Below are 16,736 nucleotides of genomic sequence, written 5' to 3' on the forward strand. Positions count from 1 at the left end.
GTGCACCCTCTGAGGCCCTTCAGTTAGCTTGGAGTTGGGGTTAAGACTGGAAGAAAACACGAAATTAGAAAATACCTGCAATCTAATAGCAAGGCGATCGTATCAGATCCATCCATAGAAAGAGGAGAAATTGCTTTTTCCTTTAATATTCTTCAAATGTGTGTGTTGTTTAGTTTGGATCAACTTCTCATCTCAGTGGGGGACCAGCAGCGATTACAGTCCATTTTAAAGTCAGTGGAGTCGAAATCCTCCATCCTAACTCTCCTTCAGGAAGCAAAAGCACAATCAGAGGTGAGTGAAATGCTGAAACCTGGGGAAGACGAACATCCCAGCAGTGCCGGGTGTGCAGCACCCACCCACCCAGCCAGCCACGTCTGCCGCCAGCTGCTGTCAGAAGCGAGAGCCTGCCCTTCGTGATTAGGTGCCAGACTAGTGGTGATATGGTTTTTAAATCTCCCAGAAGCAACTAGTCACCAGCCTTCCCACATCTGGAGCTTGTCTGCTGAGGGACCTCTAAGCAGAACTGGGAAATGGTGAAAGACCACAAGTACCTCTGTCCACCTGTGGACATAAACTAGTGAATGGCGCCACCTGCTGGTGAACGAAGTTACAGGTAGCCATGCTTATATATAGTTTCTGAACTCGAGTACAGAACAAAGCTAATTAGTAATTACAAAATATTTTTTAAAACTCTTTTATGAAAAACAATTTAATAAAATAGTGATAGAATAACAAGATAAATTTTGAATGAATCAGGTATGACAGTAAACCACAAGAATATACAGGTTCATATCTAGAAAAAGTTAAAGTAAGCTCTTCAGGTGTGGTGGTGCATGCTTATAATCCCAGCACTCTGGGAGGCTGAGGCAGGAGGATCACCAGTTTGAGCTCAGCCTGGGCAACTCAGCCACTTAGCAAAACCCTGTCTCAAAAAATAAAAGGGGCTGTAGCTCAGTGCAAAGGCCCTGGGTTCCATCGCCAGTGAAAAGAGGAAGAGAGGAGGAATTTGAGCCTTAATAGGTGAATATTTAGAGGGAAAAAAATCAAAAGTGATTTTTTAAAAAACTGGTCAACACACTGGTGATACGCTCAGGTTAGTAATGTTTCACAAGTACTACTTCAGAAACTCAGAGGTTACCTGGAGGGAAATATTCGCGGTTTCCCAGCCAAGAGCCAGCCGTTGCAGCTAATAACCTGGCCCGGAGGGGAGGAGAAAGAGCGAGGAGACCCTTTACCTCCCTCTCCCTTCTCACTCAGCCCACCGCTTTGGGTCTGAGCCGCTCAGAAACACCTGAGACGTCAAGCACTTCCTGCTTTTCGTCGAAGGCACCAGGCCACCTGTCTGCTTCAGCTCATTGCTACAGTGAGGCGCTGGTCCATGCGAGAAGACCTCCCTCGGGATTTCTAGTCACTGTGGCACAGATAGGGTCACGCTCTGCCGGTCCCCCTTGGCTCCAAACTTTTTATATTGTTAGATAAAATGTAGAGGAAAACCAGAGAGTCTCAACCAACCTCGTACACAAGACGCCCATTTTCGGGAAGCAGACACAAAGAGCTGACTTGTGTGCCGGAGGGACATTCCAAGTGCTGCCCCTCACCTGGGGCCTCCCTCACCCTGCCTTACATTCAGCCCCCAGACAAGTGTTGTGGTTTGCTGTTCCCTCCCTTGTTTTGTCTTCAGTTGATTTCAGAGATGTAGTGAGCATAGATATCCTTATTCTGCCGTCTTCATACTAGTGGTTTTCTGCCTTGCTTTTTCTCCGAGTACCGTTTGTAAGTGCTAAGAATAGAATTGCACAAAACTGTTTCCGGTGCCCTTCTAGTGGCGCTGTGAGAAAGTAAGAGGCCAGAAAAGAGCCCTGGCCTGTCTTAAGCACATCAAGCCTTGGAGAATGCTTGGTGGTTCATCTGGCTCCCTGGATGTTATGCCAAGCTTTTCAGGGAAAATTTGGCCTGAAAGTCAGCTGCTGGCACACTTGTTTCCTCAAACACCATTAAAAAATTGTTTTAAAGTCCAGCATGCTGGGGGAGGAGGCAGGAGGTTCACGATATCAAGGCCAGCCTAGGCTACATAGCAAGTTCAAGACCAGCTTGGAATAGAGCAAGACCCTGACTCAAAAACAATAAGTGAAATTTTGGTGGCACCATGTCCTGTAGTGCAGGAAAGTTCTATTTTCATAGATTCCATCTCTAATCAAATAGGTATTTAAAGATCTAAGTATTCAAATGTCTGCCTCAGACACTACCTCCCAGAAGCTGCACGAAGATCATTTCCTGGACGGACCACGTTTGCTTTTGTTTAGAAACCCTGGTGACCATCCCTCTGATGGTCCTCTGATCTGCACCTGAGCCTCTATATGGTTCAAGGTGCCCTTGAAGTTATCATCCAGCCCCCCAAAAGTTGCGTGGGACTCTCCTTTCAGCACATGGACCCTTGTTTGAATGCACTTCTTTGGAGAGGTGTAGAATGCTGGAAAATGAGTCCTCGTGACTTATGGACAGGGCCAGACACTTCTCCTGCTGGGTTCCTTCCCCTGAATGTCACACAGGTGCTTTCTCCTCTCGTCATTCATTGTCTCACATCAAGGACTCTCTAAGGGTTACTGGTAGATTCTTCTCCTATTGAAGTTTGGGAATACTGTGGAATAGGGGATTGACTGTCAGTCACTTCATGTGAAGCCAAGCAGTGCAGAAATTTAAAATGCTGGATCATGTATCTAGGGTGTGGACAAGGGAAGTTAAAATTCACAATTAGCCCACCTAATTTTATTTTAAAATCTTTTATTCCAAGATGTCTTTTGATTGAAGCTTCCAACAAGACAGTCTTGTTACTTAGCCCTAGGACACTACTAAAAATATCCTAATCCCAATTTAAGTTGGCAGTGAATTTTAAATCCTTGTTTTTAACATACTTAATACTTTATGATGGCTAGTTAATCAACTGCACCTAAAACCCCATACATAACCTGACCACAAGGAAGTGGGAATAGAAAGCAGATGGCTTCAGTGTGCTTTTACCCCACCTCCTGGCACTTTTTGCAGGTGCTGGAACAGGTTTTGTTAAATTGTAGACTTAAGAGTTACAGGATGAAGAATTCCCTTGGTGGTTAATCGGTGTACTCTGGTCATATCCAGGAAGACAATGTGGCACCTCAAATGGTTTGAGGAGTCCCTAAGAGCACCCTGCCCCGTCCTGGATGTGTTTGTCTTCCCCAGGGCGCCACGGCTCCAGCCGGACCCTCAAACCTGCCATTCATGCACCACCCAGAGGGGTGCGGATGGCATTTCTGGGAGAACTGGATAGTTACTGGGAGAATTTAGGTCAGAGCTTCTCACTCTTCTCTTTGTTTTGGTTTGGTTTTTGGTTTTTTGAGACACGGTCTTGCTATGTAGCTCAGGCTGGCCTTGAACTGTGTAGCCCAGTCTGGCCTCAAATTCACAGCGACCCTTCTGCCTCAGCCTCCCAGGTGCGGAGGTCACAGGCATGCACCACCACACCTGGCTTAGAACTCACTCTTGACATGAGGAATATGCAGTAATTTTTTCCTGTTTCTCCTTTCTAGAATAAGGAAGATATTTTCTTCGTAGTGTTGAATAAAAAAGAAGGCTCAGGTCTGGGATTCAGTGTGGTAGGAGGAACAGATGGGGACCTGAAATCAGTCATGGTAAGTGACAATGTCATTGGGCTTTCAGGAAAGCACTCCTTATGCACCTGCAGAATTTGATCAGGACATGAATTCCAATCAGCTCAAGCACATAATACTTGCATTGACAAAAAAAAAAGGGTATTCTGGGGGTATTAAGTTTTGGGAATCTTAGGGGGTTGGGATTTGGTTTGTTGGGGGCTTGTTTTAGTACGTATTAAACACTGGGGCACTCTACCACTGAGCTACAGCCTCAGTTCTTGTTTCTAAGACAGGGTCTCACTGCATAGTCCAAGGTGGCCCTGAACTAACCATGTAGTTCCACCTGTCCTCAGAGTCACTGTGATCCTCCTGCCTCGGCCCCTGAGTGCGGGGATGACAGATGTGCACCACCATACCCGGCCCCTGCCTTTTCATTTATTTATGTTTTAAGACAGGTCTCAGTAAATTGCCCAGCCTGGCCTCGAACTTGTGATCCTCTGGAGTAGCTGGGATTACAGGCACGTCCCACCTCAATTAGCAGGATGAGCATTTTTAACACATAGCTGACATGATATAGGCCAAATGTGAATACTTATAGACATAATATCTATATCCTTATAATGTGGCTAAATATTGAGAATCAACTGACCAAACTTGCATTTACTTATAAAATTTTTATCACCCCAAGGGTTTGAGATCACTTAGAAGGCCTTCTCCACCAGACAAGGGCAGGCTTCATTCATCTTTGTCTCGCTGTTGCCCAGTGCACGCCAGGCACACGTTAGACACTAACAAGAAGTTGAGTGAAAATACGTGAGATGCTGGTGTTGGCATCTGTAACCTCACCTCTGACACTGGGTACATGTCACTGATAAACTAAGAATCTGTACAATCTAGGAAACTTGTATCTCTACTACAGACTGCAATGACTCTCTTGCTGGTGGTCACAAATGGATTCAGCTCTCTTTCTCTGTCTCAGATCCACAGGGTGTTTTCTCAGGGGATGGCTTCTCAGGAAGGGACTGTGAACCGAGGGGACTTCCTTCTTTCTGTTAATGGTGCCTCACTGGCCGGCTTGGCCCACGGAGATGTCCTGAAGGCTCTGCATCAGGCACAGCTGCACAAGCAGGTCCTCGTGGTCATCAAGAAAGGGAGTGACCAGCCCAGGTCCTCTGTCAGGCAGGAGCCTCCTGTGGCCAATGGAAAGGGTTCACTCACCAAAAAGACCACCCCACTGGCACCTGGAACTGGTAAGAGAGCAGTTAACCAGCAGGGTGTTAGCAGCTGATAGATCCTGGGTGGCTACAAAAGAAAAGAATGGTTAATTCTTGCGTCAGAAAAATTAAATGTAGGGCCGGGGATTTAGCTTAGTGGTTCTGCTGTCTGCCTCACAGGCCCAAGATCCTGATTCGATGCCCAGTACCAAAAAAAAAAAAAAAAAAAAATTAAATGTAGTAAAGTCTAATGTTTGGGGATGCTTCTTGCAAAAGCAGTGTTACAAATAAATTCTTAAAAGCCTACAGTACTTAAAGCCACACTGTTGAGGATTTTAAATGACTGCTTGGCAACTTCTCTAAGTCTCCTAGAAAGGAAGCCCTTTCGTATTTACACCTTCTTGTTAGGACTTAAGTGGCTAGTAAGTAAAACAAGGAACTCTTGTCATAGGGAGATCAATCTTGATGGAAAGATTCCAGAATGAGAGATGTCCCTGGAAAACATCAAGTTTGGCTCTCCTGTTTTAGAAGAATTTGGGAAATGAAGGGGCAAACATCTTATTGTGTTTGAAAATGAGGACTGCAGCCTTCATCAGCAAAGAGGAGCTTGCTAGACAGGGGCTCAAAGAAGTTTTCCCTGTGCCCTCCACAATGTGCTGCCTGGAGCCTCAACAACAGAGGCTCATTTCTGATGCCTTCTTATCAGCACCTCAGCCCTTCCGTGGGGCTCTCTTCCTCCGAATCAGGCTTGATGGCTCTCCCTCGTCCAGGAGGCAGAGTCCACAGAGGTTCAGGTTAGACGCAGCCTTTTGGGATAGGCTTTTTGTTCCTTCTCAGCACCTCTTCTGATGATGATGTCAAGGGTAACTAATGCCTCTACTCAACAGGTCTTCACTGTGGCCTGAGCTATTTGTGAAGGCTTTGCTGAAAAACTCCATTGAGACATTCTTGTCCAGATGCCTCTGCAGCAGCACAGGGACACTTCCTTTCCTCCAGAAAGCAGAGCCTTCCTGATAGAAGGGTGCTCCTTAGTCATCAGGCCCGGTTGTGCTCACCTTTGGCCCAGCCCTGACTCAGCTGTTTGGTGCATTTTCACTGGCATCATCGGCATTAGGTCTGTCCAAGGAAACACATGGCGCTCTATCCTAAGCTTTCAGGGCACGTGAGACTTGGGAGGTCAGATATAGAAGACTTCCCTACTATCATTTACAATCACAAGGCATTCCTGCAGCACCTTCAGGGTCTGGCCTTGAACCAGAGCCTATAGTTATCAAGTTGTAAGCCCTTTGAAGGTTTAAATTTATGGTTCCTGTTCTTTATGGTCCCCCTGCTGTGTGTCCAGCTCATCCTATGCAATTGTATTCCTTATCATACACAAAGAGCATCTGACTTGGGCATAGTAGAGGCACCTGGAAAGCTTTTGGGGGCGGGGGGGGGGGGGCCTCACTACATAGTCCAGGCTGGACTTGAACTCACTATGTAGCCTAGGCCGGCCTCAAATTCATGGCAATCCTCCCCTGCCTTGGCCTCTGAAATGCTAGGATTACAGTAGAAAGTGTTCTTAAAACCCTGACGTCCAAGACATTTCCCTGCTACATTAAACTAGAAACACTGAGGGGTGAGAACCAACATTAATACCTTTGTAATGTTCCCAGATGATTCCAGGAGGCAGTCGCTGTAACAGGCCTTTTTCTGTTCAATAGCAAGTAAAGTCATCTATTTACCATGCTAAAGGGCTGGGCATATGGCTCAGTGGTACTGAGCCTGCCTGACAAGGTCCTGAGTATGATTGGCGGGGGGGGGGGGGGTGCTGCTATTCCCAGTATTAGTAATTTTCTGATCATGTAGATTCACTGTCTTTACACCATAATAATGGGCTGATCCTTACGTTCAAAGGCAATGATGATGGCTCAACTCTAACAAATACGTTAAGTGCAGTTTGATATTTTTGTGGGCTTTACCCTGCTTCCCAAGCAACTAAGTGCACCTTTCTACACAACTTAACATCTTTGGCTGGTACAACACATAAGTCAGTGAAATTAAAAGGCAAACTAACAGTTCCTATTCAGACACCAGCCTGGCCTCTCTAAACTCACACACAGTGGGGGCAAGTTGGTTGCTGTGGAGCAAGCGTCGCCATGGAAACTTCTCCCCACAGTGGAGCCAGATGCCAATAAAGGCAGCCAGTGTGTGAGGAAGACAGCTGTGTCCAGAGGCAGGGCTTCCCCTCTGAGCACACAAAGGGCATGGGGCAAGGAAGGTCTGCCTGGTCCCAGGTGCTTCCCTGGTAATTAGGACAGTCTCACACAACACTGGCCACTTGGTGCTGCTGCTCATTTCAGTACCAGATGGTGACCCTCCACTGGGTAGCCAGGCTTGGCAGGAAGTCAGATTCATTCCCTCAGTGTGTCTTCCGTCCTTCCTGAGATGTGGACCACCAGAATGTGGAGCTTGACAAGGGTCATTTGTCTTCTGGGGATTTCTGTTTGGGCATAAAAAGATTTTCCCCATCTGCAGAAAATGCACAAGAATGCAGAAGGAACACAGGCAGGCGGCTCTGTACTGAGACCAACCCTAATGCTGGCCTCCAAGATGGGTGTAAGGATTTCACACTAGATAGGAGGGTGCCAGGAAACCCTGGTGCAGAGGGAGGTGGGTAGTGCACAGGTGGCAAGTGAACAACCCCTTCATGTTTATCTCGATGAACGTAGCTGCTACGGGGAGAAGCGGAGCTGCTCATGAGGCTCTGTGTGTTGAAGTGCTGAAGACCTCGGCTGGACTAGGACTGAGTCTAGATGGAGGCAAATCGTCTACAGCTGGAGATGGACCCCTGGTCGTTAAAAGGGTGTACAAAGGTAATGTCCTAGACAGCTGTCGGCTTCCTCCTGCCTGTTTTCTTTCCACATATGTCTCCATGAAAAATCAGTGCCTTCCATTTGGAAATCAAACTTGTTTTTAAAAATCTGATAAATTTTTAATGCTTTGTGACATACAAGGTTTAATCCATATCTACCTGTTGTGTTTTACACATATTAAAACTCATGTTGTCCATGTAACAACCCTGTCAGGTAGGAATGTCATCAGACCTGCCAATCAGGAACACTTAGTCCCAGTCAAGATTTTTACTAACCCAAAATACTAGAATGCAATAAAGAAAGGTGGCAGGAGAATCACTGAGTTCAAGGCCAGCCTGAGCTACACAGCAAGACCCCATCTCAAAAAAAAAAAAAGTAAGATGGGAGGTAGGTATTACTGAAATGGCTGGTAAATATGAAGTCTCTTCCTGAACTTGAATAATTCATTTTAAGATCTTAGGCAGTTTCCAAAAATCTCTTCAGTTCCCTATTGTATTAATAATTACACCAAACAATATCAGTAACTAATTATACTACAAATAGATCAGATGACCTACGACTAAATCATCCACTGCTTCCACTGTGGAGCTGACAGAGGCCTTTCTTCTAATGACAGTATCTCCCTGTATCATTATGCAGGGTATCCTTGGCTGGGTTGGATGTGAACTTACCACTTTCTTCCAGGTTGTATATGTATTATTTTATCAATTTTATAAGCAACTATAATTACATGTGTACAAATATTTAACGACTTTGAGAAATTTAAGATGAAATAAATGCATCTGCTCAGTCTTTTGAGATCTTACTGAAATTTCTAAGAATTTCTACTTTTATTCTTTGGAATTATTCTTTCGGTACCACATTTTCCATTGTCTCCTTACCCAGTGTGCATTTCATTAATGTGATCGTGCAAGAAACTGAACAGAGAGGGTTTCAGCTTGTCTTTACAAAGCTAGTGAATTTGCTATAACCTACACAAAGCTGTAATGAAGAAATATCTAAAGCTTTGTGTTAGGTAACAAGTACCCTTCACAGTCCCAGATAAGTAAGGAATCACTGATTCTTAGAACTTGAAAACATCAGCCGACAGCTATTAATTGAAAAGTTGAGCCTGTTTTCCTGCATTAATTGGCTACGTGGAGTTTAACTACTGATTTCCTTTCCTACCTTTCTATTTGTTTTTATTGTTCTTACTGATTTATAGTCATTTAGTCTTGATACTAACTCTGTCAATTGTATAGATTGAAATTATCTTCCTCTTGTCAATTGCTTGTTTTTGTCTTGCTTGTATTTTGGCAGGGAGGGAAGTGTTTTTTATGTAGTCCAATTTATTTTTATGGATATACGCATTTTGCAACTTGTTTAAGAAATAGTTCCCTGCTGGCCATAGTGGCGCTCGTCTGAAACCCCAGCGCTCAGGAGGCTGAGGCAGGATTGCTGTGAGTTCAAGGCCTACCTGGGCTACACAGTGAGCTCAAAGCCTGAGCAAGAGTAAAGACCCTCTCAAAAAAAAAAGAAAGAGTCCCCTATTTTAAGCTTGACAGCAGCACATGCCTATAATCCCAGCTACTCCCAAGGCTGAGGCAGGAGGATCTCAAGTTTGAGGCCAGCCTAGGCGAGACAGTAAGATCCTATCTCTAGAAGATAAAAAATAATTGCTGTCTTAGTTATTTTTCTCATTGCTGAGATAAAATACCCAACACCCACAGTTAAAGGAGGAAAGGTTTATCTGGCTTACAGTTTGTAGAGGTTTCAGTCCATAATCGGCTGGCTCCAAGGCAGGGCATCGCAGAGGAGAAACAGTTCATGGCAGGCAGGAGGCAGCAAAGCAACCAAGAGACCTTAGCAGCTTTTTTCTGCCCCTTTTATATTTTATCTAGACTATTGGGATTAGGGCGGTGCCAAGCCAGTCAGTGTACTGGTTTAGTAGTCATCCACCCTTAATCACTCTAGATTCAACCACCTCTGAAAACACCCCACCCATGACTGCATGAGGCTTTAAGGGGACATCTAGACACAAGCTATAACAGTTGCTTATCTTAAGAATATAGGCATGTCATTTAGGGATTGTTCTTATTTAAATTGTTAGTTTACTTAGAATTTTTTGGGAAAACTATGAAAATGCCAAGCCCTTATTCTGTATTTGTTCTAACAGGTGGTGCAGCAGAACAAGCTGGAACAATAGAAGCTGGAGATGAAATTCTTGCCATTAATGGGAATCCCCTGCTTGGGCTCATGCACTTTGATGCCTGGAATATTCTGAAGTCTGTTCCAGAAGGACCTGTGCAGTTAGTAATTAGGAAGCACAGGAATTCTTCATGAATTTTAGTAAGGGTCACCTTTTCTCAGTTCTCTTATTTTAGTGAATCAAAATGACTTCTTTAAATGATGGGTTGAGACAACAATGGTATAGACAAGGACTATAAAAATCTCCAAGTTTGTACTTACACATGAAGCCTCACCTATTGTGTTGTAGCAACAATGAAGGTAAACTCTAGAAGCCATTCACCTAGGCTAGGGAGTTCATTTTGTTCCAGTGCCTGTCCCCTCCTTTTAAGTCTGCAGTGGGGATACAAGAGGTGACATGCCCTTTTTCATCTGAAACACCTAGCTACACCTCCACATCCCTCTAGCTCCATCTCCTAATATATAATCCTGGTGAGTAGGGACCTGAGGGGTGACACAAATATCACGACTAAAAAGACTGTAGTTTCATATAACTTTGTAAGTAAATGACACAGTACTCTTAGGCACATTCAATGGAGAGAGGAGCTGTAGGTAGGTAGATAGTACCCTGAACAGAAAATGAATAATGTCCTAATCAGTAGGCTGAGCTCAGGAATTATCAAAACTAAAAAAGCAAAATACAGAAAGTAATATTTTTTAATGTATAATGTATGGATGCAGAGTTCAACTCAATGAGTTGACTATGAAGTATTGATCATTTTCTATTTCTGCAAATTTATAGAATAACAGTCCCAATAAACTGTATACATAGCTCTGAGCTTTGCTGCTAGGAGGAGCAAGAAGTTCCAGCTCTGAAAGCACCTTGCATCTAGTTTTCAGACTGGTCTTGAGCAAATGCTTGAGTTCAAGACTAGTCAACATAAAAGTAGGCAAAACTCTCAGTCACTGGGTCTCCATTTCTACATCTTTAAATTTCCAGAAATCAAGTATCTTTTTAATGTTCTTGGATTTAGAGACATAGCCATTCTTTTCAAAATACAAATTTAAAAGTTTAAAGTAATTCTCTGGGGAGACTTGTTTGGATGGTTTTTCGTGGCCCAACACACTTCAGAAATGTAGCCAAGTAATGGATCTTTTTCTTGACCTGGTACAGTGACAGAGCTCTGAAGTGACTGAAGTTTTTGCTGTTTGTTTTCCAAATTCTTCCTTTTGCCAAAACTGTTTTCCTGCAGACTGTTTTGACTCATGCTGCTTGTGAAACTCCCCTGGCTGCCATTAGCTTCTTCGGAGTAGCATCCCCTGTCACAATGTTGACTTTTCTCCCTTCCCACTGTACCTTATTTTCCTAAATTGCAAAGCCTCATAAGCTTGGTTTACCAAAATGTCATAAGAATGAGAAAGAAAAATGGAAAAACAGGGTGAGTGAAGGTAAAGGATTATGCAGTATTTATAATCCAAATCCTCGGGTGGTGCAGGCCACCCCGTTGCATGCCAGGAATACGGGTGGAGATTGCATTTGTCATACCTGAACACATGATGCTAAGATTTTATGTTGGCAATTTCTTTACATAACCTACAGCTAGGTCTATGGCTACAAGCCTTGGACCATTGAAATACATTAGCTGTCACCTTTGTACATTTTTCTGAGTGACCAATCTTGCTATGTATCTACGGAGTTAGCCCAGAGGTCCCTCGAATGGGAGTGAAATATCTGGCTTACACGAGGCCAGATTTGTCATTTTTCAACAGGTTATACAAAAGAATATGTAGTACAGGAGTTAGCTAGAAAACCTGATTGATTTAGCTTCTATTTTTCATTGCAGTTACAGGTAGGATACTATAGGAAGTCAGTGCAAGGTGCATGCTAGATTGTTTTTTAAGTCTCTGAGGTCAGTTTTGTGGTTTCTGCTCTCTTGCCCAAATGTTGAGGCTATCTGAAATCAACACTGAAAACCAATTTTTCCCTTCACTCTTACAACAATGCCTATTTATAAGAAATTCGTAGTCTTATGTGATCAGACAGGAATTTCTAGAGCAAAATGGAGCAATGGCATGGTCTTCTAAGTCCCTACTCCTCATGTCTGAAGAGTACAGGGTGAATCTCTGGCTTACCACACTATGTTAAAATCAACCATTTCTACAAGATCTTGCCAGAAGGGTTCCCCAGCCAACAGTAAGAATGAGGGAAGAAGCAAAAACTAAACCGTGTTTGACCCTGACATAGAAAGCTATTTATTTGTCTTCGATGTTCAAGGCATGACTAGTATTTCTAATTAGTCTAATAAATTCCCACACTCCCTGAAGTGAACACTAATGGTATTGTCCTACTAAAACTTTCGTGTTTTTTTTTTAAACTGGTCATTCATTCACAGTAAGCTATGAGGGTAAATATGTGTTTAACATGTAAATCATAGTTGCAAGAATATACCATGAAGGCTGAGGAGCCTGGGTTTCCTTTCCATCCTCCCACACACATCTCATTGAATTGTATGGTTGACTTAATTGGCACCACACCTGTTGTATATTATATATTCTCCTTTATGTAAAATAAAATGCCTTATATATTAAAGAGTAAGTGCAATAATATGAAATAGCCTGTACATTTTAAAATGTTGTCACCAAGTTATGTAAATCCACATGTGTAAACAACTTTTTTAAGTAATTTTAAAAAATAAACTGCTTACTACTTGTTTTTTTCCATTGTTCTTCACTTAGAGTAGTATCAAGATAAAATGCCAGATACTACCTAGTTACCATTTAAATAGATGAGATACAAAGGCAGGGCCGGGGATTTAGCTCAGTGGTTTCGCTGCCTGCTGCGCAAGGACCCGAGTTCGATCCCCAGTACCAAAAGGAAAAACAAAGAGCTACAAAGGCAAGAGAAATCAATTGGCCACACACAATCTTGACATAATCCAAAATCATTCCAACTCTAAAATCTTAAACATCCAATTCTTACTACAACTTCCTGGCCTTTGGTCACTTCCTCCCACTACATGCTATCTTCAACAAGCCCTCTAATCCCTTGACAACTACCCACTTTCTCCCCATCAGAACCCTACCCTTTCATTCTCTTCCCTGGATCAGACCCATGGGTAGGACACAGCTGTCTCTGTCCAGCCCACGAGCTTAAGTCCTTTGTCCCACTGACCTGTCTTTCCAGTCAAGCCTGGATTCTTCCCCTAGCCACAATCTTGGCCTATGCCCCTACTCCTACAGAAAAGTCCCACGCAGAAAGATATGGCTGTAAGCTCTTTATTCCAACTTCTATTGGACCTTTGATGGTGCTCGGCAGTTGTTTCAGTTTTTCCTCTCATTTTTCACAATGACTGTGTTCTGTTTTTCTCAGAAACCCTAAGTACTCACCTTCCCCCACACACCTGGATGATCTGGGGTCCTTCTTCACAGAGTAAATAAAGCATTCACTTTACTTAGGCTCTTTGGTTTTAAGATTCAGAGAGCAACTTACAGGCAGCCCAAGGAAGAAGGAAAAATGGCATCTCACAGAAATCCAAGAGTGGCACCCAGCATGAGACTAGTGAGAGCTCTGGGACTCCTGGGTCTCACCCAGTGCCCTCCGCTGGTAGGCTTTCAGGGTTATTTGTGGATCTGTTTCTGCCACTCAGCTAGCACCCTTACCCACACTCAAGTGACTGTTCCCTAGAAACCTCCTATGACCACCACTTTGTCATAATTTTGGATCACACTATATCCCAGAACTTTTCTTGACATACAAGCTGCTGTTTTAATTTTTCCATATATATCCCAAAGTAAGGTTCTGACTCTCCTTGGGTAAAGCATTTTCCCAGGAAAGAAAGTGTTTTTTTGTTTGTTTTGTTTTTTTAATTACCCCATTCCCTGAAATCCACTGGAATGAACAAAGAAGGAAACTCTAGTTCTACAATATGGAAACACCCACCACCCCATTCTATGAATTTGGAAAACCTAAGACCAAACTGAAGGAGAACAATTAAATGGGATACAAATCTGTCTGAATGAGAGAGAATAGCTGACATGAAGTAACAGTTCTAAAGACCACCACCAAAACCCTTTCCTTAGAAAAACAGATACAGGGGCCGGGGATTTAGCTCAGTGGTTCCACTGTCTGCCTCAGAAGCACAAAGTCCTGAGTTCGATCCCCAGTACCAAAAAACAGAGAAACGGATACAGGATGTGCCTGATCTGGAGTCATCTGCATGCCTCAGGATGGGCATGGTGGTGGGGAAAGTGAGGTAGAAGAGAGGATCATTTTCATTTCCCCAGGCATATCATGGTCATTCTAGGAAGGTCAGATTACCAGGCAAGGAGCCGTCTGACCTGAGGAAAGCCTCCAGCACACAGGACACTGCAGTACAGTCACCACCACTCCACACAACTCCGGATCCCCACCCAACAGTACAGTATCCCAGGAAAGGTTAAAATCATGTGGTGTACAATGCCCTCCCCTCCAGGCCTAAGGGGTGAACTGAACAATGTTTGAACAGAGCACTGAAGAATCCACTACTGCCCAATCTTAACCCAAACAGCAAGCTCAAATAAAAATCACCTAATCCTACTAAACTGGATTCAGCAGGGGTCTTCCATTGTAAAAAGGGGCAAAGAAAAAAGAGGAGAAAGGAAAAGGCATGGAGGAAGACAAACTATGAAAAAGTGCCCAAGTGTGCTCACAAACACAACAGAGAAAAACCACGGTAAATACCCTTGTTAAAATTTGGAAGGTACCCCCAACAAAAGTGAAAGAGTCGGGCTAGGGATTTAGCTCAGTGGTTTTACCACCTGCTGTGCAAGCACAAGGACCCGAGTTCAATCTCTGGCACCAAAAAAAAAAAAAAAAAAAAAAAAAAAACTGGAAAAGTCGGCAGGGATAAACCACCACCAGCGTCACCACCAAGACAAATCTGGTACCACAATCTGTGAAACGAAGTAGGAAGCAGCAAGAGGTGTCACCTGATGACAGTAAGGGCCCCACCAAAATCAACATAATAGGAAAGTTCTGAGACAGAAGTGGAACTTGAGTAGGGTTCCACTCACTGGGGCAAGTGTGTGAACTGTAATGCAGGAAGAAAGGGGTCGTGCAGGCTATGAACTTGCAAAATCCTACACTGGGGAGAAACCACTGGAAATACAATCCTAACAGCATAATAAAACAACTGAGCACAAGAGCCAAATAACTGGTTCAAGAGCCAGGCCTGGTAGTACATGCCTGTGATCCCAGCACTTGGGAGGCTGAGGCAGGAGGATCGCCATTCGTGGGCTACATAGTGAGTTCAAAGCTAACCTGAACTATATAGTGATACTCTATCTCACAAAACCAAAGGGAGGAAAAAAAGCATTCTGAGTCAGAAAAATCAGTTTTCTAAATAAACATATCAATTCATAAAGATTCTTGTTACTATGCAGTAGCTTTTATTTTCCATTTTTCTATTTTTGGTTTGTTATTCAGTCAGTTTGTGTCATTTTCTTGAGGTATTACAACTCGTTCTGTGGTATCGAATCACAGTTCTCACTGCTTTGCTGGGCATGTCTCTGTGGTGTGCTATTGTCTTTGGGGATTGTATTTGTCCTTATGATGTTGTTGTTGTGGTGGTTGTTGTTGTTTTTTAAATAAATAGTTTTGTGTGGGACTTGACCCTGTAGCAGTGGTGGTGAGTCTATGGCACTCATGCCGCAGCAGGATGTTTGTTATCACTGAAAGCTCTGAAAGGTTCACCATCATTGCCCTGTAGTATCTCCTGTCTCTCTCTCAAATGAACTACTTTTCATGTTCTTTTTATTTTATTTTTTTTTTTTGGTACGGGGATCGGACTTGGGTCCTTCCACTTGTGAGGCAGGCAGTGGAACCACTGAGCTAAATCCCCGGCCCTTCATATTCTTTTTAGAAGAGAGCTGGGTCAGCCCAACTTTATTTTCTAGCCTTTGTCTCTGTTTTGGTGCAGCATTTAGAAATATGGCAGCTAATTTTCTGAGATTCACTTCCCTCACCTTTTATCTGAACCTTCTTACTCTATTTTTTTTTTGAGACAAGGTCTCACTCTGTAGTTCAGACTGGCCTTGAACTCACTGTGTATCCCAGGCTGGCCTTAGTTCAAGGCTAGCCTGATCTACACAGGAAGATCCTGTCTCAAAAAAAGGAGTCTTTTTTCAATTCTGCTTTAAAAAATCGTGTTGGTGGAGCTCTACTGATACTGCTATTCTAATAATGTCATGAGTGTAAAGAAAAAAATGATTATGATTATCCCCATCAATCTCATAATTATATAATATCAACACCAACCTCCTTGAGAACTAAAAATTTTTTTTTTTTTTTTTTTGGAGACAGGGTTTCATGTAGTTGTTTAGAGTGGCCTTGAATTCACTATGCAGCCCAGGCTGGCCGAAAACTGATGATCCTCCAGCCTCAGCCTCCCAAGTGCAGGGATCACAGGCATGCGCCACCACACAAGGCTCAAGAACTAGAATTCTTGGGCCAGGGATTTAGCTCAGTGGTGCCACCACCTGCTTCACAAGCGCAAGGTCCTGAGTTCGATCCCCGATACAAAAAAAAAAAATAGAATTCTTGATATGGAAATTGTGGACCAGCTTTAAAGACAGAAGACAAAAAAACGCAACAAATTTGAATGTGAAGTATCAAATAAACTCAAAGTATTTAAACATTTTCCTTTTTTGTTATTGTGGTAAAATACACATAAATGTTACCATTTTAAGTGTACTATTTAATACTATTTACTGAAATTGTGTAACCATCAATCTCCAGAACTTTTTCTTCTTCCCAAGCTCAGACTCTGGAGTACAGAGTTACTTAGCACACACATACACCCTTAAAACACATACACACAATTTTTCCCCCAGAACCA

The 16,736-nt window shown here is 43.2% G+C and overlaps 1 protein-coding gene across 16 annotated transcripts in view; it reads left to right on the plus strand.

Moving 5' to 3' along the window:
- The window catches only part of Pdzd2 (PDZ domain containing 2), a 392,505-nt gene extending 379,930 nt beyond the window's left edge, over nucleotides 1-12,575 (plus strand). For all 16 annotated transcript variants that reach the window (XM_087189446.1, XM_004848663.3, XM_087189448.1 and 13 more), the window contains 5 exons: nucleotides 174-291; nucleotides 3,564-3,665; nucleotides 4,606-4,876; nucleotides 7,552-7,695; nucleotides 9,851-12,575. In XM_087189446.1, coding sequence (XP_087045572.1) covers nucleotides 174-291; nucleotides 3,564-3,665; nucleotides 4,606-4,876; nucleotides 7,552-7,695; nucleotides 9,851-10,017 — 802 coding nt within the window. In that variant the 3' untranslated portion in view covers nucleotides 10,018-12,575. The remainder of the gene's footprint in view (nucleotides 1-173; nucleotides 292-3,563; nucleotides 3,666-4,605; nucleotides 4,877-7,551; nucleotides 7,696-9,850) is intronic.
- Nucleotides 12,576-16,736: the final 4,161 nt, after the last annotated feature.

The sequence above is a fragment of the Heterocephalus glaber genome, unplaced genomic scaffold, assembly GCF_053883595.1.
Source record: "Heterocephalus glaber isolate CG9 unplaced genomic scaffold, H.glaber_assembly_v1.0 deba00001538, whole genome shotgun sequence".
Classification (NCBI taxonomy): Eukaryota; Metazoa; Chordata; class Mammalia; order Rodentia; family Bathyergidae; genus Heterocephalus; species Heterocephalus glaber.